Source organism: Stomoxys calcitrans, chromosome 1 (genome assembly GCF_963082655.1).
Source record: "Stomoxys calcitrans chromosome 1, idStoCalc2.1, whole genome shotgun sequence".
Lineage (NCBI taxonomy): Eukaryota > Metazoa > Arthropoda > Insecta > Diptera > Muscidae > Stomoxys > Stomoxys calcitrans.
Window position 1 is genome coordinate 14519691 of NC_081552.1, and position 24288 is coordinate 14543978.

At 38.0% G+C, this 24288-nt stretch overlaps 1 protein-coding gene across 4 annotated transcripts in view; it reads right to left on the reverse strand.

Annotated features, from left to right (window-relative positions):
- Positions 1–2510: 2510 nt before the first annotated feature.
- Positions 2511–24288, reverse strand: part of LOC106091568 (SRSF protein kinase 1) — a 109169-nt gene continuing 87391 nt past the window's right edge. For 2 of the 4 annotated variants that reach the window (XM_059370865.1, XM_059370867.1), the window contains 3 exons: positions 16413–16502; positions 16083–16353; positions 2511–3247 (listed from right to left, as the gene is read on the reverse strand). In XM_059370865.1, coding sequence (XP_059226848.1) covers positions 3048–3247; positions 16083–16353; positions 16413–16502 — 561 coding nt within the window. In that variant the 3' untranslated portion in view covers positions 2511–3047. Of the gene's footprint in view, positions 3248–16082; positions 16354–16412; positions 16626–24288 lie in introns of all 4 variants that reach the window. The other 2 variants (XM_059370864.1, XM_059370866.1) reach the window with 1 other exon arrangement.

Here is a 24288-nt window from a genome sequence, read left to right on the forward strand (position 1 = left end):
GAGGTGATCAACTTTATGGGCCTGCCAAAAGGCGCCCGGACAACCTAGGGCCTTTAAATTTTGCACACGATCTTGCTAACACCTCAGCTCTAGTTTCAAAGAAATATCTCTACTTGTTCTCATACGGCATATTTTTTACTGTTTTTGGTTTTATTTTTTCCCACTGTGCGTCACATGAACCAAGAGCTGTATGAACTATATGACTATGTTGGCATAATCAAACCCTCAGAGTTCTTTTGGAAACAGACCTGACGTTGAACGTTAAGCGGCGAAGACCTAAGCTAAGTGGAGAATGTCAAGTGTCAGAAACTGAAAAAGTTACAAAGAGAACGAGGCGCTCGGAAATCTATTTGAGTCCGGCTGTGATAGCCTACTAAGTAAGGAAAGGGTAAATTGGGAAGATCAAAGATCAAAATGCATGCTCTGTTAAGAAAGTTCATTGTGCGCTTCTTACATTTTATGGTCACTTGAATTTTTGGTTCAATGGCTAAGTAAATAAGCAGAAATATCGATTTTGGAGTGAAGACCAGCCAAAAGCATTGCAAGAGCTACCAATGCATCCAGAAAAACTCACAGTTTGGTGCAGTTAAAGAAGTCAAACTCAAATCTCACGGTAGCGCTCACCATTCACAATTACGTTTTGATTAGCATCATCTTTTAAGAAGTACGGTCCAATGATGCCACCAGCACATTGGTGATCGTGCGATTTAACGCCTTTAGACTTTTTTTAGGTGGGTCTATGTTAATGCTATTGTCTATATGGACAAGCCCGCTTCATTTGACGCATTGGAAGACAATATTGAAGCATTTATTCATGAGATACCGGACGAAATGTTGGAAAGAGTATGCCAAAATTGGACTAAGCGTTTGGACCATATGAGGCGCAATCACGGTCAACATTTGCATGAAATAATCCTCAAACATTAAATTATATGGATCGTACTACCGATTCCAATAAAAATTTCATGGATTTTTCTGAATTTTAAGTGTTTTTTTCTTAATAATTCCTATAGCTCTTAAAAATCACCCTTAAAATTCCCTTTGGGGCATAATTTTGTGGTGGGGTTGACCCCTTGGGAATTGACCCAAATTTTTCGTATTTTACTGTCAAATACCTTTTGTTTTGAGTCCCATATTGTCCCGTTTGGTTTACATCTACCTTTACCACCTAATTTTGGGATGGGGCGACCCGCCTGGCAATTGAACCTAAATTTTTATAAAAGTTTTGTATCTAAGTTCCTTTCGTTTGAATCCAATATTGTCCTGATCAACCCACATGTCCGTTTGTGGGTGACTTTTGGGGTTGGGGTGTCTATATAAGTTTCGTATTTTACTTCCAATTACCATTCAGTTGATACCCATTTTGCCTCAATCGGTAAACATGTAATTTTTGGAACGGTTTTTGGATGTGGGGCATTCCCACCGACACTTATGGTCAAATTGTTATCTCAAGTTCGTACTCTACTTGTAAATACCTTTTATTTGATAGCCATATTGTCCATATTGTTTTTTTTTTTTTTTTTGTACCCATATTGTCCACGTTTATTTGACCCCAAAGTTTTATACCAATTGTGTGCTTTTTGTGGTAACCCATAGAGCGACATACAAAATTTCGATGCACACATCTCCGAGATCGGGCGTTTTTGAAAATTGGTGTTAGAGGGAGTGTCTGTCCTTCTCGTATATCACAATATTAAGTATCCTATTTTCACCGGGTGACCAAACTGTATGTGGAAATTTCATGAAAATCAGTTAAGCCATTTTTGAGATTATTCGGAACAAACAAAGGGCAACACATTAATTTTTATGTAATATATGTATTTAGGTTCCTACAAATATTGGTTTGAATATCCAAAAGTCCTCTTGTCGGCGTTATAACACAAACCAAAATAATTAAGAAAAAAAAATTTTTTTTTGATTTATTTTTTAGTTCGTAATAAATTGTTTAAACAATTATATGTATATAAATTAAACAATATATTTATTTTTGATCCTTTACAACCAATTTTTATTTGACTATTTCCTTATTAATTGTTTCTTTAACTAAACAAAAAATTAAATTTTCTATAATATCAATTTGTTTGAAGATACAAAACAAAACATCTTTAGAGCAAAATAATGATTTAATTTAGTTTACATTTAGTTACATATAGCCTTCCCTTGATTAAGTATTTAATCGCTCGTCTTTGGCTTTTCGATTTATATAGAAACTACAACAAAGAGAATGGAATAAAAAAAAAATAAAATATATAAAAATATTTAAAGTAACATAATGATCACTTATGTAACTAGGTATAAATATATATATATATATATATATATATATATATATATATATATATATATATATATATATATATATATATATATATATATATATATATATATATATATATATATATATATATATATATATATATATATATATATATATATATATATATATATATATATATATATATATATATATATATATATATATATATATATATATGTTATATGAAGGTCTGTTTTTTCGTATTCATTCTATATATGACATGTTTTTTTTGTTATTTTATATATATGCATGGTTTCTTTTTGTCTATAATATTTCATTTATGTAGGTAATTTAAATTAACGAGGTTTTTGTTTTCTGTTGTCTTCGGAGATTTCTTTTTTTTAGAGGGTGGATATCATTAACATATTCTTCATCAATACAAAAAAGAGCTATTAGAAGTTATCAAAGCTATCAAACGCTTATATATTGTATGTATGTATGTTTTGTAGGTTAACCTCCATCTAACTATTGTAGTACTTTTGTTAATGTGTATGTCTTTCTGGTTTTCATTATTGAGTTATGTTGGATGTCTATGCCTATATTTATTCCTGTCTTTGAATTAATGATTTTTTTTTTGGTGTCATGTTCGTGTATGTGTATCTTTGGGGTGTATTGTAACTATGTTTATGTGTATGTAAGTTTATCTCTGTTCCAGTTAATACTCGATCATTTTCTTTTTTAAATTCATAACGGTTTTTTCTTTCGTTTTTAAAATATTATATAAAAATTCTTAAACAAATTCTTCTTTCTCCTCCAGCCATGGATGATTGAGGCATTCTGCTGCTGATGCTCTTATAACGGGATTATACTCCAACATTGGTAACAGGAAATCGGAGAATTTTTTAGCTTCTATAGGATCCCAATCGTATTTCTCTATTAGCACATTTATGAGGCTCCATGGTTTTAGTTTTGTTATATTTCGTAGACCGCCTGTAAAGTTTATGGGGAAAGGAGAGGAATGGAAGAGAAAAAGTCAAATTTTAGTTAAATTTATAGAAAATGGCAACTGTAAACAAGTAAAAACGTGCTAAGTTCGGCTCGGCGGAATCTTGTGTACCCACCACCATGGATTCCGCTAAAAATTTGCCTTTAGCAACTGATATTTTATTACAATCAAATCGGAAACTGGTTACGGCTGCTATGGTCCCAAGTAGTCATATCGCGGAATCGATAACGGCCTATATAAAAATATAAGCCGATTCGGATCATACTTGACGGGGACGCTTAAAGTCATAGCAAATGCCGTTGTGTCAAATTTTAGGCCAAATTAGGTTAAAATTTGAGGCTACTTAAAGCTCAAGAAGATTCAGATTCAGATCATACTTGGCACAAGTGCTGGAAGTTATAGCAGAAGTTGTTGTACATTTCAAGCCAAATTAGGTGAAAATTTGGGCTTCTAGGGCTCAAGAAGTCAAATCCGGGAGTCGGTTTGTATGGGTGCCAGAGATGGCCTGTCGAAAACTTTGACGTATATGATATACATTTCCGACGTATAATACATACGTCGAAAATGTCGTAAACCTAGCAAAAAATACAAGTTTTTGACAGCGTTAAAAATAGTAAGGAAATATTTTAAACTTTCGTGAATTGATTGTTGTCGTTTATTTTAAACCTATCGAGTAGGCGACAGATGTTTTGCATAAAATATCAGTGGAAAGTTGTACTGGTAAGTTATCGATAACCTGCAATAAATAGTAAGAACGATTAATTGTGACTTGCACTATAAGTACTAAACTAGATTAGGTTTAGGTTAGGTTTAAGTGACAGTCTACCATCAGACTCACTTAGACATTTTCGTCCATTGTGATAGCACAGGAACAGAAGAAGGAAGATGCCTTCTAGTTGCTACCATTGAACCAATCAGATCGCTTTAAAAGGCTCAAAAAATGCAAAATGCTAATTTTGCCCATGAACATTCCACTAAGGAACAGGGGCAAACTTCTCACTTATCAATGAGTTGAGTCCGATTCAAGTTTAAGCTCAATGATAAGGGGCCTCTTTTTATGGCCGAGTCCGAACGGCGTGCCGCAGTGCAACACCTTATTGGAGAAAAGTTTTACATGGCATCGTACCTTACAAATGTTGTCACCATTAGGAGGGGAAAGGTTTCGAACCCAGGCGTTAGGCATCATAGGCGGACATGCTAACCTCTGCGCTGCGGTGGCCTCCGAATGTTCAAATCCGCTAAATCAGACAGGTTCTCAAAGAAATGAGAACCTAAAGTGGAGCTTCTTCTGACTGCTAGTGCGGAACACACACACAGTAGGTGTACTATTATCTCTTCTTCTTCGATGTTCTCACAGCTTCTGCAAAAGTCGTTGCTGGCAACTTTCAGTCAGTCTGCATGTTTTCCGATTAGACAGTGACCTGTCATGGCGAACACATTGACTGAGACAACTGTTCTAGCCAGTGAAAAAGCGGTAGACCTCTTTAAGTCTAACTTAGGCCACATAGTTTTGGAATGCTCACAGCCCCCTCTTTGTGACCATCTGTCATTCATTGTCCTTCGGGCCTGGTCCTGAAAACTTAAATTACATGGCGAATTTAAAGGTGAATTTTGAACTGTTCAGTCATCTGGTTAAGAGTTCTAAAATACGTTCTCCAGGGATTTAAGGGCTGCCCGGCTGTCTGAGAAGATATTTATGCCAATCGTCGTTATGACATTATATTTTTGCCATTCCAGCACTTCCTTAATTGCAAAGATCTCCACTTTATACATACTGCAGTGATCGGGTAACCTTTTCGATATGACCAGTTCTAGATCTTAAGAGAACACCCCAAGCCCACCTGGTCGTCTAGTTGTAACTTCTATTACCAGGCATATCGTAGTTCCAATCAGTTCTCTCAGGAATAGTGGTATAGTACTTTTTATCAAAAAGCGGCTCAGGTAGGGTGTAGTCCACACAGCCTGGAACATCGGATATTGTATCATGGATAACACAATGTCAGTAGCCGTCACTTGACCAATGAGAAAGCTCCCTTAGCCTCACGGCAGTGGTCGCAGCAATTTGTTTAGCAACAATGTCTAGAGGCATTAGATGTAGCATTAAATTCAGTGCATCAGATGGTGTAGTTCTCAGTACGGCTGTGATGCACAAACAAGCTGTCTTTTGGATTCGGTTGAGTATTGAACAGTAGGTGGACTTTTGTAGCGCCGACCACCAGACCACAACACCATATAGCATTATAGGTCTGACCATTGCAGTATATACCCAATGCATGACGCGCTGTCTAAGCCCCCAACTTTTGCCAATGGCTCTCTTACAGGTGTATAGGGCAATAATTGCCTTTCTTGCCCTTTCCAAAATGTTGCATTTGAAGTTCAATTTCCTGTCCAGCAAAACACCCAGGTATTTTGCTCTTTCTGTAAATGGAACGTTCTCTCCTCCCAAGGAGACAGGTCATCTGTAGGCAACATGTATTTCCTGCTGAAGAGAACTAATTCTGTCTTACACGGATTTATACATAGACCATTTTCGGTAGCCCACTTCGCTGTTGCATGTAGAGCTTCCTGAAGTATATCTCTTAGAGTGCTGGGAAATTTTCCCCTAACCGCAATTGCCACGTCATCAGCATACGCGACCACTTTAACACCTTTATCTTCCAGAGAAAATAATATATTGTTAATGGCTATATTCCAAAGTAGAGGAGACAGTATACCTCCTTGAGGTGTTCCTCTGGTGACCCATCTTTTTAGATCCACAGATCCCAAGCCTGCGGTAATGCAATTAATAAACTTTCTTACGGTAGTGTTGATGCTTAGAAACTCCAACTATTTCATAATTGATGTCATTTTTACATTATTGAAAGCACCTTCAATGTCAAGAAATGCTACCATTGTAGCATGTAGCCGACTAGCTCGTGAAGGGCTATTTCAGTGGATTTGCCGTTACTATATGCATGCTGCTGCTACGACAGGCGATCTCCAGGAATCTTTGCTCTAAGATGTGTTTCTATCAACCTCTCAAGAGTCTTCAGCATAAAGGATGACAGACTAATAGGACCAAAATCTTTCGCCTTCGTGTGGTAAGGTTTTTCTGCTTTCGGAATGAAAATGACCTTCGTGTCCCTCCATCCCCCAGGTATATATGACATGCTGATACAAACAGAGTATATCTCCCTAAGCCAAGGAACCAGTTTATCAGACACATCTTGTAATTCAACCGGTGATACATCATCAGAGTCTGGAGACTTAAAGGAGTCGAAACTTCGTATCGCCCAAAGGATTTTTGGCTCAGACACAATTTTCCTAATAATCTCCGACGAATGCATACCAGTGACAACCTCTTCTGGAGTCACGTTGTCCGTTGGAGAATTTCCCGAAAAATGTATATCAATGAGTAGTTCTAGTATTTCCTCACTAGACATTGTCCATACATTCTTAGCCTTCTGAATATACCCCACCGTAATAGGTCTCGAGGACAGTGTCTTCCTTAGCCTAGAGGCCTCAGATGTATCCTCCACGGAGCTGCAGAATTCTACCAAGGATTTGTTCTGAGCCTTTCTCAGCTCGACCTTATATTTTGTTAGCTCAGCCTTATAGATTGAAGTTGAAGAGTTTTCTGCAGTCCTTCCTTAGATTGTTCCTTGGCTTGGCATTAGGACATGCTGACACATGCGAGTCATTCAGGGCCTCCGTGATCCGCATGAAGTCCTAAACTAAAACACACCTAAGAAATATGGGTACGATGGTGCATATGTTGGGTCTGTTGTGACAGAATACATTCGAGTTCGAATCCTGGCGAGAACATCAAAAACATTTTTTTTTCATAATTAAAATTTTGAAATATTTAAATATCAACAACAACAAATCTGAAAGTACGATATGATGTCGAAACTAAACAAGTAGCAGGGCTTTTTCGAAGTTTATGACGTGTTGTACTTTTTATATGTTTTATACAAGTATATGACGCTTTCGACGTTCACAACTTTTTGACAGTTGAAAACCTAAAATATTGTCATACGGATCATCTCTGATGGAGGGTGTATCAGTTTATAGACCGATACGGATCAAACTCGGCATTGATATTGGAAGTCAGAACGGAAGTCCTTGTGCCAAATTGGGGGTCAAAAATTCAAATCCGGGGATCGGTTTGTATGGGATTCGGATCATACTCGGCACTGATGTTAGGAGTCAGAACCCAAGTTCTTGTTTCTTGATTTCAGCCAAATCGGATGAAAATTGAGGAATCTAGGAGCTCAAGAAGTCAAAACTGGCGATCGGTTTATAGGGGGGCTATATCCAAATCGATATCTGAGCAAAATTTAAGCGGATATCTTTATTTGTTCGAAAGCTGTAGCGATTTCGACAGACGGACGGACATTGGCAGATCAACTTAGAATGTCAAAGCAATACTTCGAGGTGGTACCCGCGTACAAGGTACCCAAAACATATAAAAGCGTGCTAAGTTCGGCCGGGCCGAATCTTATATACCCTCCACCATGGATCGCATTTGTGGAGTTCTTTTCTCGGCATCTCTTCTTAGGCAAAAAAGGAAATAAGAAAAGATGTGTTCTGCTATTAGAGCGATATCAATATATGGTCCGGTTTGGACCACAATTAAATTATATGTTGGAGACCTGTGTAAAATGTCAGCCAATTCGAATAAGAATTGTGCCCTTTTGGGGCTCAAGAAGTAAAATAGAGAGATCGATTTATATGGCAACTATATCGGGCTATAGACTGATTCAGACCATAATAAACACGTATGTTGATGGTCATGAGAGAATCCGTCGTACAAAATTTCAGTCAAAATCCCAAATCGGTTTATATGGCAGCTATATCAGGTTATGAACCGAATTGAACATAACAAAACACGTCGTGCAAAATTTCATTCCAATCGGATAAGAATTGCGCACTCTAGAGGCTCAAGAAGTCAAGACCCAAGATCGGTTTATATGACAGCTATATCAGGTTATGGACCGATATGGCCCATTTACAATACCAACCGACCTACACTAATAAGAAGTATTTGTGCAAAATTTCAAGCGGCTAGCTTTACGTCTTCGGAAGTTAGCGTGCTTTCGACAGACGGACGGACGGACAGACGGAAGGACATGGCTAGATCGACATAAAATGTCGCGACGATCAAGAATATATATACTTTATGGGGTCTCAGACGAATATTTCGAGTAGTTACAAACAGAATGACGAAATTAGTATACCCCCCATCCTATGGTGAAAAGTATAAAAATGGTTGTTGGTGCATTGAATCGTATACTCATTATTTGTTTAATAAGACATACATCATACGCTACGGTGTACCCATTGGTAACGACTTAGCAAAAAAATGATAAAAAAAAATGTTATATAAGAATGAAAAAATTCAATGAGGTCGATTGTCATCGCATAAAAGGTCCCGTTTTTCTTGTCCTCAAATTCTGAGAAAATCGGTTCATAACCTGATATATCTTCAATAGCACAACAATTTTTATCCATTATCCTTTGTTTGCCTTTACAGAGATACCGAGCAAAGAACTTGACGATTTATGTTTGGAGGTATTTTTTACGTTATGGACATTCAAAAGAACTTTCCTGTGCTAAATAGTCATGAAATACTAAGTCAATAATTGTTTTGTAGAAAATTAAACTATTGAAAATTTTGAAAATACTATTCTAAATATGAACTAGGAAATTTCATCAGATAAGGGAATCGATGGTAGGCGTTAATGAGATAAGTGATAGCTATTTTTCAGTAGAGTACTGGTATCCAAACATGAGGTCGAGTGTTTATAATGCTATAGTATGGTTATGGTATATATTTTTCGAAATGTTAGGACTTGTTTTACAACAAAATGGTTGAGCTGAAATGAAAATATAAAATTTTGGGCGGATTATTTAGCTAAAACACAAAATGCGACTAAAATGTGCACTTTTGGGAAAACCAAAATTTTAAATCGAGATTATCATAAAACCATAACTATAAAGATATCGTTCTAGTCCAACAAAAACGTATAAATTTTGGCCACATTTCTTGACAAAAATACCCAAAATGCCCATACTGGGGAAAAATGTTTATGAAATCGACATTTTTCAGTAAAATGGTCGTAAAGACCTCAGTCGCTGGATGGCCCATAAAATTTTTTGCTTATATTGAGGGAAATCCTGGGGCGACAAACATATGGTTTCAGCTATGCGTTTTGAGAATTCGAAGTTTTTTTTTTTTTAAATTCCAATATTGTACTCCACATATCTACTACTGGAGTCAACACAAGTTATAAAAATCGCATTTAAAAATGCATCCATGCTAAGTCCTTTTTACGGTGTAATAAGCCATACTGAAAGCGTTAGGCCAACTTTTCGTTATTAAGACGAAACAATGAAATTACCTTTTTTGATCAAAAATGCCAAAAATTCCCTTTTTCACATTTTTTGTTTTGTATCTCGCATAATTTTTAATTGAAGAAACGACCATAGCATATGATGCAAGTTTTGCTATCAACTATCCGAACAGTTAAAAATTGATAATCGATTCATAATGTATTCAATGTGGTTTAGTGTTTCCCAAACATCCCATTACTCAACAAATTGGAGGGAAACTAACTATCCTCTCACAATACCAATTGAGTTCTGTCCGATTTAAATGTAAACGCAACGATAAGGGGACCTCTTGTTTTATGCCGAGTCTGCACGGCGTTTAATTGAAAAGTGACACCTCTTTGTTGAGAAGTTGTACATGGCTGAAATAGTCACAAATGTTGCAGGCATTTGGTGAGGGGTTAACCTCCGCTGTAAGTCGAATTTCTTTGACATTATAAAAGATATCTCGCACATTAAATGGTCGAATCCTTATCCGTTGAGAAATGGCAGACTTATTTCCTGCCCCACTGTGCATCGCTTTAGAAAGCCTAATAACTTGCAAATATTCTCATCCACTAATTCACACAAAGAAGTAAGAACCCAAAACTGAACTACTTCTGGTTAGATGTAAAAGAACATCGCCACATTATATTTAAAATATCACGGCCAGTAAGCATCCGCAATATGGTGAAAACAAACTGCGCAATAATTGTCCAGGCATAGAAGACAATTACGGCAATGTCAACAGGATTACGACTGCAATAGTGGGGTCTTTCGAAGATAGTTGTCTTCTTCGAGAAAGGAAATCAGTCCAAGAAAACCCCTGCAAGATCCGGTAGATTCACAACATTGAGAAACAGGTTCGTAGACTTTATAACAGAGCACGTCGTAAAAATTGGGCAGTTTATTGCGTTGTGTAGTACACATGGCTCAATAAATACAATTATATGATCAGAGCGGTTATACATGTCTCCTGGAAGCTTTTCCGCGAACAGGTCGTTAGCGTTAGTGACGCCGCCAAGATGAAAAAGTTTCTCTCATGCTTAGGCTTTTCATAAAAACGAACTCTCCACAGGTTACGACGGGACTCACGGATACACCGGAATGTTGAAATAATGAGCTTGATCAAATGGTTATCATAACATTATTTATGATTAAGGAAGCCTTGAGGAGCTTCAAACCATTTAAGTCACCCGGACCTGATGGAATATTTCCGGCGCAACTAAAGGAGAAGGCAGACTATCTGGCGCCCCATGTGGTAACTATTTTCACAGCGTGCCTAGGACTTGCATACACTGCGAAAACCTGTCAGGATGCAAGGGTGCCCAAGCCTGGCAGGGCAAGTTATGCAACACCAAATATTAGAATCTTTCGACTCCAAGACAAGATCGCATTTGTCGAGTTCTTTTCCCGGCATCTCTTCTTAGGCAAAAAAGGATATAAGAAAAGATTTACTCTCCTGTGTAAAATGTCAACCCATTCGAATAAGAATTGCGCCCTTAGGGGGCTCAAGAAGTAAAATAGAGAGATCGATTTATATGGGAGCTGTATTGGGCTACAGACCGATTCAGATCATAATAAACACGTATGTTGATGGTCATGAGAGGATACGTAGTACATAATTTCAGGCAAATCGGATAATAATTGCGACCTCTAGAGGCTCAAGAAGTCAAGATCCCAGATCGGTTTATATGGCAGCTATATCAGGTTATGAACCGATTTGAACCATACTTGGCACAGTTGTTGGACATCATGACAAAACACGTCGTGTAAAATTTCATTCCAATCGGATAAGAATTGCGCACTCTAGAGGCTCAAGAAATCAAGACCCAAGATCGGTTTATATGGCAGCTATATCAGGTGATGGACCGATTTGAACCATACTTGGCGTAATTGTTGGATATCATAACAAAACACGTCGTGCAAAATTTCATTCCAATCGAATAAGAATTGCGCACTCTAGAGGCTCAAGAAGTCAATATCCCAGATCGGTTTATATGGCAGCTATATCAGGTTATGAACCGATTTGAACCATACATGGCACAGTTATTGGACATCATGACAAAACACGTCGTGCAAAATTTCATTCCAATCGGATGAGAATTGCGCACTCTAGAGGCGCAAGAAGTCAAGACCCAAGATAGGTTTCTATGGCAGCTATATCAGGTTATGGACCGATTTAAACCTTACTTGGCAAAGTTGTTGGATATCATAACAAAACACGTCGTGCAAAATTTAATTTAAATCGGATAATAATTGCGCACTCTAGAGGCTCAAGAAGTCAAGACCCAAGATCGGTTAATATGGCAGCTATATCAAAACATGGACCGATATGGCCCATTTACAATACCAACCGACCTACACTAATAAGAAGTATTTGTGCAAAATTTCAAGCGACTAGCTTTACTCCTTCGGAAGTTAGCGTGCTTTTGACAGACAGACGGACGGACAGACGGACGGACATGGCTAGATCGACATAAAATGTCGCGACGATCAAGAATATATATACTTTATGGGGTCTCAGACGAGTATTTCGAGTAGTTACAAACAGAATGACGAAATTAGTATACCCCCCATCTTATGGTGGATTTGAAAAAATTTCACAAGAATATAAAAATTTTGCCAGGATATATGTTTTTGCCAAGAGCATTCTGATTTCTATGGGAGTATACGAGCGACTCATATATAAGGTCCTTAATACACCATACGTCTTGCCAACTGTCGAGTTAGTGTGATTCGCCCATGATAATTTATCATCAAAAACTACGCCAAGATTACTCGCTGAGGTCACCATTTCGGTTGCAGAACCATTAATTACAATATTAATATGGCTATGCATTTTGACTTCGAGGGATTCAATTGAAGGCCATTCGCATTGTTATGTTAAGGTCGTTATTCAGACGATCTATGGTATCATTTATTTTCTCAGCTGACGTGCTTATATACAGTTGAACATCATCGGCATACATATGTTTACTACAACTCTGCAACTGTTTGGGAAGGTCATTGCTGTATAAAGAAAAAAGGAGAGGGCCTAATATCGACACCTCGTGAATCTGAAGGCATCTAGAATTATGATTTCCAACTGATACAGATTGGCTATGATTGGAAAGATAGGAATGAATCAGATTTGTTCAAGATTCGGAAAATTTAAAAAAAACGTTTAAGTTTAAGACAGATAATTTTGGGGTCGACAGAGCCAAACGCCTTAGAATGATCTAAAAGAACCAGAAAAGTGATTTTGTTGTCATCAATATTACTTCTTATATCATCAACAACTTTTAAAAGTGCTGTAATGCAACTGTGCTTCGGCCGGAATCCTGATTGGAGGTTGGTTAAAAGTGAGATATCCGCAATATGTTGCGAAATATGTTTGTTCAAAAGGTGTTCAAATATCTTCGAAATATATGGAAGTATGGCTATAGGTCTAAATTCTTGTTAATTTTTCGGTACCGGGACTACTCTTGCCTGTTTCCAGGATTGTGGATAGCAGCTCCTTAATATAATATTGTTAAAGAAATAACAAATGTAAGGCAGAATATGGGGAAATATTATTTTTAAAAATTTAGGATCAATTAGATCAGATCCTACAGCATTAGATTTAATTGATTTGACGGCATCGATGATGTCATATGGTTCAAAGTGTCCGAAATCAAAAAGCTGATTCGATGATATTGCATCATTGTCAATATTACTTAATACATTCCCATAAAAGTTAATACTGGGCCTTGGTAGAGATATATTAAAACAACTTTCATTAATTGCATCCAAATCCGCATTATCATCAACTGATATACTATCTCCCCCTATTCCAATTGACTTATTGTAATATGCCTCAAATCGGTTCATAACCTGATATAGCTGTCATATAAACCGATTGCTTGATTAGACACTCTGAGCCACTGAAGGGCGCAATTTTTACTCGATTTGCCTCAAGTTTTGAAATTGGTATTTTTCTATGATTTCTAACAGCCATGACAAGTACGATCCATATCGGTCAATAACTTGATGTTGCTCATATGTATATTAAAAAAGTCATTTAAAAAGCTTGACAAATGCGATCCATGGTGTAGGGTATATAGGATTCGGCCCGGCCGAACTTAGCACGCTTTTACTTGTTTAATAAATAATTGCCTATTTTAAAGTATGTACATATTTTAGCAGTTTACATTGACATATCTTGTCCAAACTTCACTTACAACGCATATACAGTATTTCTTCTTTACAGAACAAAAAGAAAAAGTCAAGGTATTTAATCAACTGTCTCCAATACAGACTAATCAATAAAAATATTTGTTTACCCAAATTATGCAAAAAAAAACTACTTTTCACATTTTTTGAATTCCAAACTGCATAACTCTTAACTTAATTTGTCACCAGTCCATGAAAATCGAACCACAAATGCCTTCGTACCACAAGAGGCCCCCGTGCAACCTTAGGCCTTGAAATTTTGCATCACTATAAGACCTCAGCTCTAACCATTTAAATTTCAAATGGTATATTTTTAACAAGCGGTTTCGATTCTATCCCACAGTACAATGCCCCTGCTTGGCTAGGAGCGGAATACTATTTAAAACTCCTTGCCGAGTTCAGCTCTACCAGAAATGTTGTAATGTTGTGGAACAGCCACAACATTACTCCCATACGGGTCCTTACCATTGTCAGGCTGGAACTGAAGTCTCAAAGTATGCCCATAAAGGTCCTTACTCAGGGACAACATTCAAAACACTAAACAGGACACGGAAGCTATCACGAGCTACGAAATGTACATCAGCTCCAAGAGGGACTCAATACCAAACACGTCAACTATCACGGATGACCGACAGCACCGCAAGGCAATTGAAAATCACATAAGCACAAAGCAGCGTTGCGAGGCAGATGCCAGGCCATGTCATGCACACCACACTCCTTCTTCTCCTACTACATACTTTATGTGACATGTTGATCAACATTGCAACAGTCGAATAGTGTTGTTGTTTTAGTAGTGTCTTGTGTTTTAATTTTCATCTGCTTGATTCTGTTCAATATCCAGACCCAGGAACTCTGTGACTGAGGTGGGGTGTGTCCAGAGAGATCTGAGTCTGCACGCAACGCACGATCTGGCTGGGGATTTAAACATGTGACGTGCGTCGTGTGAATCGAGTTCACAACTGGGACACACATCCTGCATGTTAGCAGGGCCCTGCTATAATCCCACAACGACCAGCTAATCCACATCGCGCCTCTAATATCAGCATAGTATAGGCATTTTGACAGACAATGTCATCTCCCACAATCGCTCCGGTAGGTTTCCCAGATGTAGAAAAGCTTTCAATGAGTCATTTCCTTTCAATATAAAATAAAAACAAGTAAAAGCGTGCTAAGTTCGGCCGGGCCGAATCATATATACCCTTCACCACGGATCACATTTGTCTAGTTCTGTTTGCGGTATCTCTTTTTAGGCAAACATATGATTAAAGAAAAAAATTGGCATGATATTCGATGGTCCAGAATTTGAGTTAAAATTGCCCCCTTTAGGGGCTCAAGAAGTAAAATAGGGAGATCGGTTTATATGAGAGCTTTATCAGGCTATAGACCGATTCAGACCATAATTGACACGTATTTGAAGGTCATGTGAGTCGTTGTACAAAATTTAAGCCAAATCGGATCTAGACGCTCCAGAAGTCAAGATCCCAGATCGGTTTATATGACAGCAATATCAGATTATGAACCAATTGAAACCATATTTGTCACAACTGTTGGAAGTCATAACAAAACACTTCTTGCTAAATTTCTTGCCAAATCGGATAACAATTGCGCTCTATAGTGGCTCAAGAAGTCAAGATACACGATTTAAACCATACTTATCACAGTTGTTGGAAATCATAACGTAACACGTCGTGCAAAATCTCAGCCAAATCGGATCGGAATTGCGCTCTCTGGCGCAATATCAGCTATATCAGTTTATGAATCGAATTGAACCACACTTAACACAGTTATTGGAAATGATAACAAAACACCTCGTGCTAAATTTGAGCCAAATCGGGTGAGAATTGCGCCCCCTAGTGACTCGAGAAGTCAAGAACAAGATTGGTTTATATGGCAGCTAATATATCAAAACATGGACCGATATGGCCCATTTACAATCCCAACTAATCCCATCCTATGGTGGAGGGCATAAAAAGCCAAAATTTGGGAGGTCCCGTACCAACGTAATGGTGTAGGATATTAACCCGGATCGCCCTGGTGTTGCCATATGGCACTGCAACAAATTTAATGAGTTCTTCCAGTGGTTTTAATCATAAAATTGCAACTGGAAGAAAGTCTGAATTTTTTTGATAGGTGGGAGGGCATCTTTGTATGGTTTGTTTGGAATTGTTTATGTCTCAAAAATAAATCATGAAAAATTTTTAAAATAAGAAGTTACCGAACGTTTCAGTTTCGTGGAAAAAATACTATTTTAAATACCGTCTTTTCTTTACTTACCATAACTTGTAAAATATTTTACGCCATGCTTTCCCCGAAATATTACCGACGGTGGTATTGTGCCCAATAACTCAACAATGTGAGCCAAATGATCCTCATCTCTTGAATAGGTCTCACCAGCATGGGGATCAAATAAATAATCCCCAGTGGCCAATTCAAACGCCAAACAAGCAGTACTCCAAATATCTGCTGTATAATTGTAAGGAGCTCCCAAAAGGACTTCGATTGAACGATATTGTCGCGTTTGAATATCTTCAGTAAAATGATGGTACTGAGAGAAAAGAAAAATACATTGACCAACTTTCTTGTATTTTGCATTCTTAAACTCACCTCGTAACAGGCATTGCCTAAATCAGCGATTTTCACTCGCACGTTTGTATTGTTGATCAGCGATTGTATGGCATTCGTATAGGATTGTGTCTGAGGAATTGTATTGGTATTGGTATTATTTAATTGATTACTCGTTTGTTCTTGTATATCAGAACCTGAAGTGGTGGTGGTGGTGGTGGTATTATTGGTGGTAGTGGTAGTTTCAGTGGGCGGCTGTGAATTTTGTTACATTTTATACAAAAAAAATAAATAAATAAATGGAGAAAACAAGAAAAGGAAACGAAAAAAAGAAGAAGAACGCAAAGGAAACATATACAAAACGTTTGATTTGGTGCAATACATTCACATGGTTGGTTGGTTGGTAGTTGTTGTTAATTAATTATTTTTTTGTTTTCTTTTGGGTAAAAAAATTCAAACTAGAACAATAAATGGTGCTGCAATCGACTAAATGTTTTATTAATGAAAGTAGTCTCCATTAAATATTGAGTCTTCTTAAAAGTGAAATAACTTTACTTTTGGACAGATTTAATATTCTTTTTCTGCCAAATTGATGCATTAGAAATAAACCATGGAAAAGCTACAAAAAATTTATGTATTTATAGAAAAATATTTAAACTAGAAAAAATGAAATAATTTTTTTTATATAAAAAATATATTTTAGCTTAACTTTCATAATTCAACAGCATCTAAACATTTAACGACGTAAAGCTACATACCAAAATGGATATCATCGCTGATTATCAACAATGGGATGGGTCATTCACAAATTTGTCATTTGGGAATGTCTAAATGAGATTTATTTGCAAAAATTCTAAAGTAGCTCACTACCGTCGAGCTCATTACAGAGCCTGTAAGCCGGCCTGGAAATTTATAACTCTTATTACTGGCTGGCTTCCCTATATATGGCACACTATACAGAGATGCCGCCTTCAAGCCAAATCATATAATAATTGCATCCTCTTGAAGCTCAATATGTTAAATCGGAGGATCGGTTTATATGGGAGTTTAGAAGCTTATAGACCGATTTAGATCATACTTGTGGTAGTTATTGAGACTCTCTCAACAAATGTCATCATTCTAAATTTCAGACAAATCGGAAAATAATTGGGCATCTGGAGGCTCAAGAAGTTAAATCGAGAGATCGGTTTATATGGGAGCTATATCTGGTTATAGACCGGTTTAGACCATAAAACACTTTTTTCTATATTATATATACCTCTGTGCAAAATTTTAGACCTCTATGTTAACTTTAACTATTTTTATCCAACGAATACACTTAGAGGCAACTCTGTGTGACGTGGAGTTTCTAGGCATCAATAGTACCGTACAAAAATTTATTAATAATTTACTTACTAAAAGATTCATTACTGAAGGCCTGGCATCTGTAGACTAACAAAGATGGTTTAGCAGAGGGACACCTCTAGGAATATCTCTACTTTTCAATATAGCCATTAACAAATTGTTATTGTCTCTGGAGGAAAAGGTGTAAAAGGTACTGATGTCGTGGTATTTCGGTTAGGAAAAAGTTTCCCAACAATCTTACGGATTTACTTTAGGAAGCTCTTAGTTCGACAACGAAGTAGGCTTCCGAAAGTGATCTTAATCCGTTTAAGACGTAATTTGTTCTTTTCAGCAGTAGATACAAGTTATCCACATTCTTGGGGGAAGAAAATGTTCTATTTGCTGGAAGCGCATTGGGAAAAGTTGGGGATTTAAACAGCGGGTCATGCACCTGGTGTTTACTGCACTTTTCCCACCTAATATGCTATATCAAAGGTCCACCTGCTGTTCAATACCCAGCCCGATTCCAGAGATGGCTTGTGTGTGCATCACAGCCGTACTAAGGCATGCTGCACCTAATGCTTCTGGACATTGTTGCTAGGCAAATTGCTGCGACCACTGCTGTGAGGCTAATGGACCTTTCTCTTTGCTCATGTTTCGACTACGGACACTGTGTTACCCTCGATACAATGCCCGATATTACCCACGGTTACATCTGTCTTCTTGGGGGAAGAAATTGCTATAATTGTTGAAAACGCAAAATACCTGGGTGTTTTGCTGGACAGAAAATTAAATTACAAAACCAACATTTTGGAAAAAGGCACCAAATTTTCACAAAAGCTCTCTTGCCTTTTCTTAAAAAATTGGCGATTTAAACTGCGCGTCATGCACTATATGCTATAAGGTGTTGTGGTTTTGTGGACGCCGCTTCAAGTCCACTTATTATTAAATAATCAGCCGGATACGAGGGACTGAGGCATGCTGCACCTAATGCCTCTGGACATTGTGGCTATACAAACTGCTGCGGTTACTGCTGTGAGGCTAAGGGATATTTCTATTTGGTCATGCGGCTTTTACACTGTGTTATCGTTGATGCGATGTTCCAGGGAGTATGGATTACACATTGCCTGAGCCTCCTTTTGATAAAAAGTACAGTACAACTAACTAACTATTAAATTTTCGATGATAAGGAACGGGGGATACTTTTCTCACATCAATTAGCACGATCCGATTAAAGTTTATGCTCATTAATAAGGGGTCTCCATTTTTTTGCTAACGACGATGACAGGATACCTCACAAAGGTAGTCAGCTTTAGTAATGGGATAACTGTGTTTAGTTTAGTGTTTCCCAAACATCCCATTGCGGAACAAATTAGAGGGAAACTAACTTCTCACAATATCAATTGAGTGTTGCGCGATTCAAATTTAGGCTCAATGATAAGGGGACCTCCTGTTTTATGCCGAGTCCGAACTGCGTGTCGCTGAAAAGTGACACCTCTTGGTTGAGAAGTTGTACACGGCTGAAATACTCATAAATGTCGCCAGCATTTTGTGAGGGGATAACCACCGCTGAAAAATGTTTTAAGGTGTTCTCGCCAGCAGTATTTGAACCCGGACGCTTGGGCACGATAGGCGGGGACGCTAACCTATGCACCACGGTGGCTAGGTTAGCGCTGAAAATTCTGTCGATGTTCAAGCCGGGATTTGAACCCAGGCATTCGGTGTCATAGGCGGACGTGTTAACCACTGCGCCTCGATGGTGTACAACTATCCCTGATAAAACCTATTGGAACTATGACATCCCTGGTAATTGAAGTTGACTGTTCACATTGAGAAGGCGTTCCGACAGCCAGGCAGTCATTAAATCTCTGGGGAAGATATTTCTGAGCTCCAAAACCGCCCTCGACTGTCGTGGATGAACAGTTGAAAATACACCTATTCTGGGTACCGTGCCACAGAGGTATCCCAGGGAATTGTATAACAGACGAGCTTGTGAGACAAGTAACTACCTTACACATTCCAGCGGAATTGGAATCTGTGGGTATGCCTCTAGCGATATATATGCTAAGTCTGCAGGATCAGGTCCGAGGGGCAACAAATGACAGATGATCACAAAGTGGGGGTTGTAACCATTCCAAAATTATGCGTCTACCGCTTTGCTGTCACTGTCTAGGACAGACATCTCGGTCATTGTATCCGTCACTGTCTGAACGGAAAACATGCCGACAGACTGAAAGTTGCAAGTAACGACTTCTGCAAATGCTGTGAGGACGTCGAAGAAGAAGAGACTATAGAACATATGCTGTGTGCGTGTCCCGCACTGGCAGACAGAAGGAGTTTCACTTTAGGTTCTCAAATCTTTGGGTTCTCATTTCTTATTTAGCGGATGTGCACATTCGCAAAAGCGATCTGGATGGTTCAATGGTAGGAACAAGAAGGCACCTTCCTTCTCCTGTTCCTGTGGTATCACAATGGACAAAATCCTCTAAGTGAGACTGAAGGCAGAATGCCACTAAAACCTAACCTAACCATTACCGTCGATCTACTGCATACATCAATAAACCATCGTTAATTAGCTACTAATGTAAAACCTGTTGATCTGAGCGGTAAAAAATATTCTAGACATTTGTAGAGGAGGACATAGGCATTCAGGTAAATAGCGTTGCTGGTCTATATCTTTAATACAGGATGAGATACATGGTGTCTAGCTATCTATCCACTTATTCAACCTTCAAGGGGCTGTGATCTACTGAGCCGATTTGCATGATTCAGGACTCTGGAGAAAGAGAAAGATCTAAAAAAAAACCTGAGTGACAAATCATGCCATCGTATACGTATACCGGTGAGGACGTATGCAAAGTTGTCCATGAACATTCTATTAAGGAACAGGGGCAAACTTCTCGCATATCAATGAGTGCTATCCGATTCAAGTTTAAGCTCAATGAAAAGAGACCGCCTTTTTATAGCGGCGTCCGAATGGCGTATCGCAGTGCGACACCTTTTTGTGGAGAAGTTTTTACATGGCTTCCATACCAAATGGTATAGTACCTCACAAATGTCGCCAGGAGGGGATAGCCACCGCTGAAAAATTTTCTGATGTTTTCACCAGGATTCGAACCCAGGCGTTCGGCGTCATAGGCGGACGTGTTGACCTTTGGGCTACGGTGAAATCCATTTAGGAGGCATAAATAGTTTAATTTCAAAATATCAAAATTTTGCCTTGGTTTTTCAGTGTTTTCTTAATGACACCGTCCAGTTTAAAGCTATTGGTTGCCCAAAAAGTAATTGCGGATTTTTCATTTAGTCGGCGTTGACAAATTTTTTCACAGCTTGTGACTCTGTAATTGCATTCTTTCTTCTGTCAGTTATCAGCTGTTACTTTTAGCTTGCTTTAGAAAAAAAGTGTAAAAAAAGTATATTTGATTAAAGTTCATTCTAAGTTTTATTAAAAATGAATTTACTTTCTTTTAAAAAATCCGCAATTACTTTTTGAGCAAACCAATATATACTGGAAGTTTACACAAATTGCACCAGTATATGCATGGGCAAAATAAAAAAGAATCATATTAATATTTTTGGCGGTTTATAAATGGCAAAATTTAGAAAAATTTTTTTAAGCGCTGATTGGACTAATTTTGATATCACCCCATTATCTCAAGACCAATGTGACCAATTTGTGTACTAAATTTCGAAAGTTTCACATTGAAAAATGTTCCACGGTGATTTTTAATCTTTTTTCTTGCTTTCAGTAAAAGCTTCAAATGTTCCCAACAATTTAAGGTATGTCTCGTCAAATCCGAACCATAAATGAGGTCGTGGCAGCCTAAATAGTGAAAAGAGTCAATTTTCTATTAGTGCCACATTTTACGAAACACAAAAAGATCATGAAAATATGTCTATCCTATCCGATTTTGTATAATCGGCAACATAAAAGTCCATTCTTAAAAGAAGTCGAATTTTTCAAATTTTTTTGTTGCCGTCACCATTACACATGAATACCGGCCACCTTATTTACGCAATACGCCTTATTTTAAGGGAAATTTTCATTCCTTTCCAACCATCTAGACTTTAATAACTCGGTGTAAAAATCTCTTTTTTCAAATGTATCCTTATATGGGTACGGGTGAGAAAATGTTTCAGAAAAATTGTGGTTTCCAGAGCAAAAATACCAAAAATCGGGGGTCATTTGTATGGGACCTACACCAAAAATTGGAGCGATCTGATCCATATTCGGCACAGTTGTGGATAGGTATAATAAAACTCCTTGTTCCAAATTTCAGCAAGATTGAACAAATACTAAGCATTTTATAAGCTAAGGAGTAAAGCTGGCCGCTAGAAATTTTACACAAATACTTCTTATTAGTGTAGGTCGGTAGGTATTGTAAATGGACCATATCAGTCCATGTTTTGATATAGCTGCCATATCTTGAGCCTCTAGAGTGCGCAATTCTTATCCGATTGAAATGAAATTTTACAAAACGTGTTTTGTTATGATATCTAATAACCATGCCAAGTATGATTCAAATCTGTCCATAACCTGATATAGCTGTCATATAAACCGATCTGGGGTCTTGACTTCTTGAGCCTCTAGAGGGCGCAATTCTTATCCGATTTGAATGAATTTTGGCACATAGTATTTTGTTATGATATCCAACAACTGTGCCAAGTATGGTTCAAATCGGTTCATAACCTGATATAGATGTCATATAAACAGATATGGGGACTTGACTTCTTGGGCTTCTAGAAGGCGCCATTCCTATCCGATTTGGCTGAAATTTTGCATGACGTATTTTATTCTTACTTTCAACAACTGTGTCAAATAAGGTTCAAATCGGTTCATAACCTGATATAGCTGTCATATAAACCGATCTGGGATCTTGACTTCTTGAAATTTTGTACGACGGATTCTCTCATGACCATCAACATACGTGTTTATTATGGTCTGAATCGGTCTATAGCCCGATACAGCTCCCATATAAATCGATCTCTCTTTTTACTTCTTGAGCCCCCAAAGGGCACAATTCTTATTCGAATTGGCTGACATTTTACACAGGTCTACAACATATAATTTAATTGTGGTCCAAACCGGACCATATCTTGATATCGCTCTAATAGCAGAGCAAATGTTTTCTTATATTCTGTTTTGCCTAAGAACAGTTGCCGGGAAAAGTACTCGACCAATGTGATCCATGGTGGAGGATATATAAGATTCGAGGTCGAGTGCGAGACGTTGGTGTCGGCTGCGTAATCTTGGTTTGATTGTAGGACCATAAGGATGATAAAAATCCTAAGAGGATCCGGGGTTTTTTCGAGGTAACTTTTCATTACTTATAGTATACAGCAAACGAGCAACTTGCTAAGTATATGTCTTAACTGCTATGGGGCGTATTTAAAACCGCAACCTTTTGTCAACCTAACCAAAATAGGGCTATAGTGACAATCTGAAATATGACTCACTTAGACAACATTTGTCGATTGTCATACCAAAGAAGCGACAAACTAAATTCTACCGTAAGAATCGAAAACACTACACCTCGAATCAGGTCACACAGCCACTGAATTGGCGCAGGGTACAGTACATTTTTTAACCATAAATTTGTACTGTCCTTGCGAATTTAATTTTTACTTACTTATATTCGCCATGACAGGACATTTGTCCCATTGGTCGAACAAGCACCTCGATCTTCTGCGCTCCTTCAAAAATCTCTGACACCAAGTTTGAGGTGCCTTCCACTACTTGATCTTTCCATCGGACTCTTGGTCGTCCCGGTTTGCGTGTACCACCGTGATCGCCTTCAAAAGACTTCCTTGTTGGGGCTTCTTCATCCGTTCTGATAACATGACATAGTCAACGCGACCGTTGTATTTTGATGCATTTAACTATGCTATTGTTGTCATACAGTTCGTATAGCTCGTGGTTCATACGACGCCTATATTCTTAATTAACGCAAACCGAATCATATATTTTACGAAAGATTTCTCTCTCAAACACTCCAAGTACTGCCTCATCTGCTATCGCAAATACCCATGTTTTGGAGTCGGGTAGTATCAGGGTCTTGTATAGTGTAATTTTCGTCTGTCGAGAGGTGGCTTTACTCCTCAGCTGCTCAATCCAAAAAAAAAAAATCTGTTAGCCAATAGTATGCTTCGTTTTATTTCAAAACTGATACATTTGTTTCGGTTGCGGCGGTGCTGGGGTAGATAAAGTTGCTGACTACCTCAATGTTGTAGTTCCCAACTTTTTTCAATTTTCTATATCTGCTCGGGTTTACAGGGCTTTGTGTGAATTAATATCATCCACTTTGTCTTATCTCCATTTACTGCCAAACCCATGTTCATTGATTCTTTTTCGATTCTTTCAAAGGCTGCAATTGCTTCTTCCAGTGACCGACCCATAATATCGACGTGGAATCTGATGCTGCTACCCACCATGTTCTTTGACGCGGGGAAGTCTATTAGCCTGAATCCATTAGCGGACGTTTCTTCGTGTAGGCAAAAATTTCCGACTGTTGGGCCAAAGATATTTTCCTTCCCTATTTTAGAGTAAACCTGGAGACAAGGTGTTTCAGTCTCCGACTTACCATAAATCCACAGC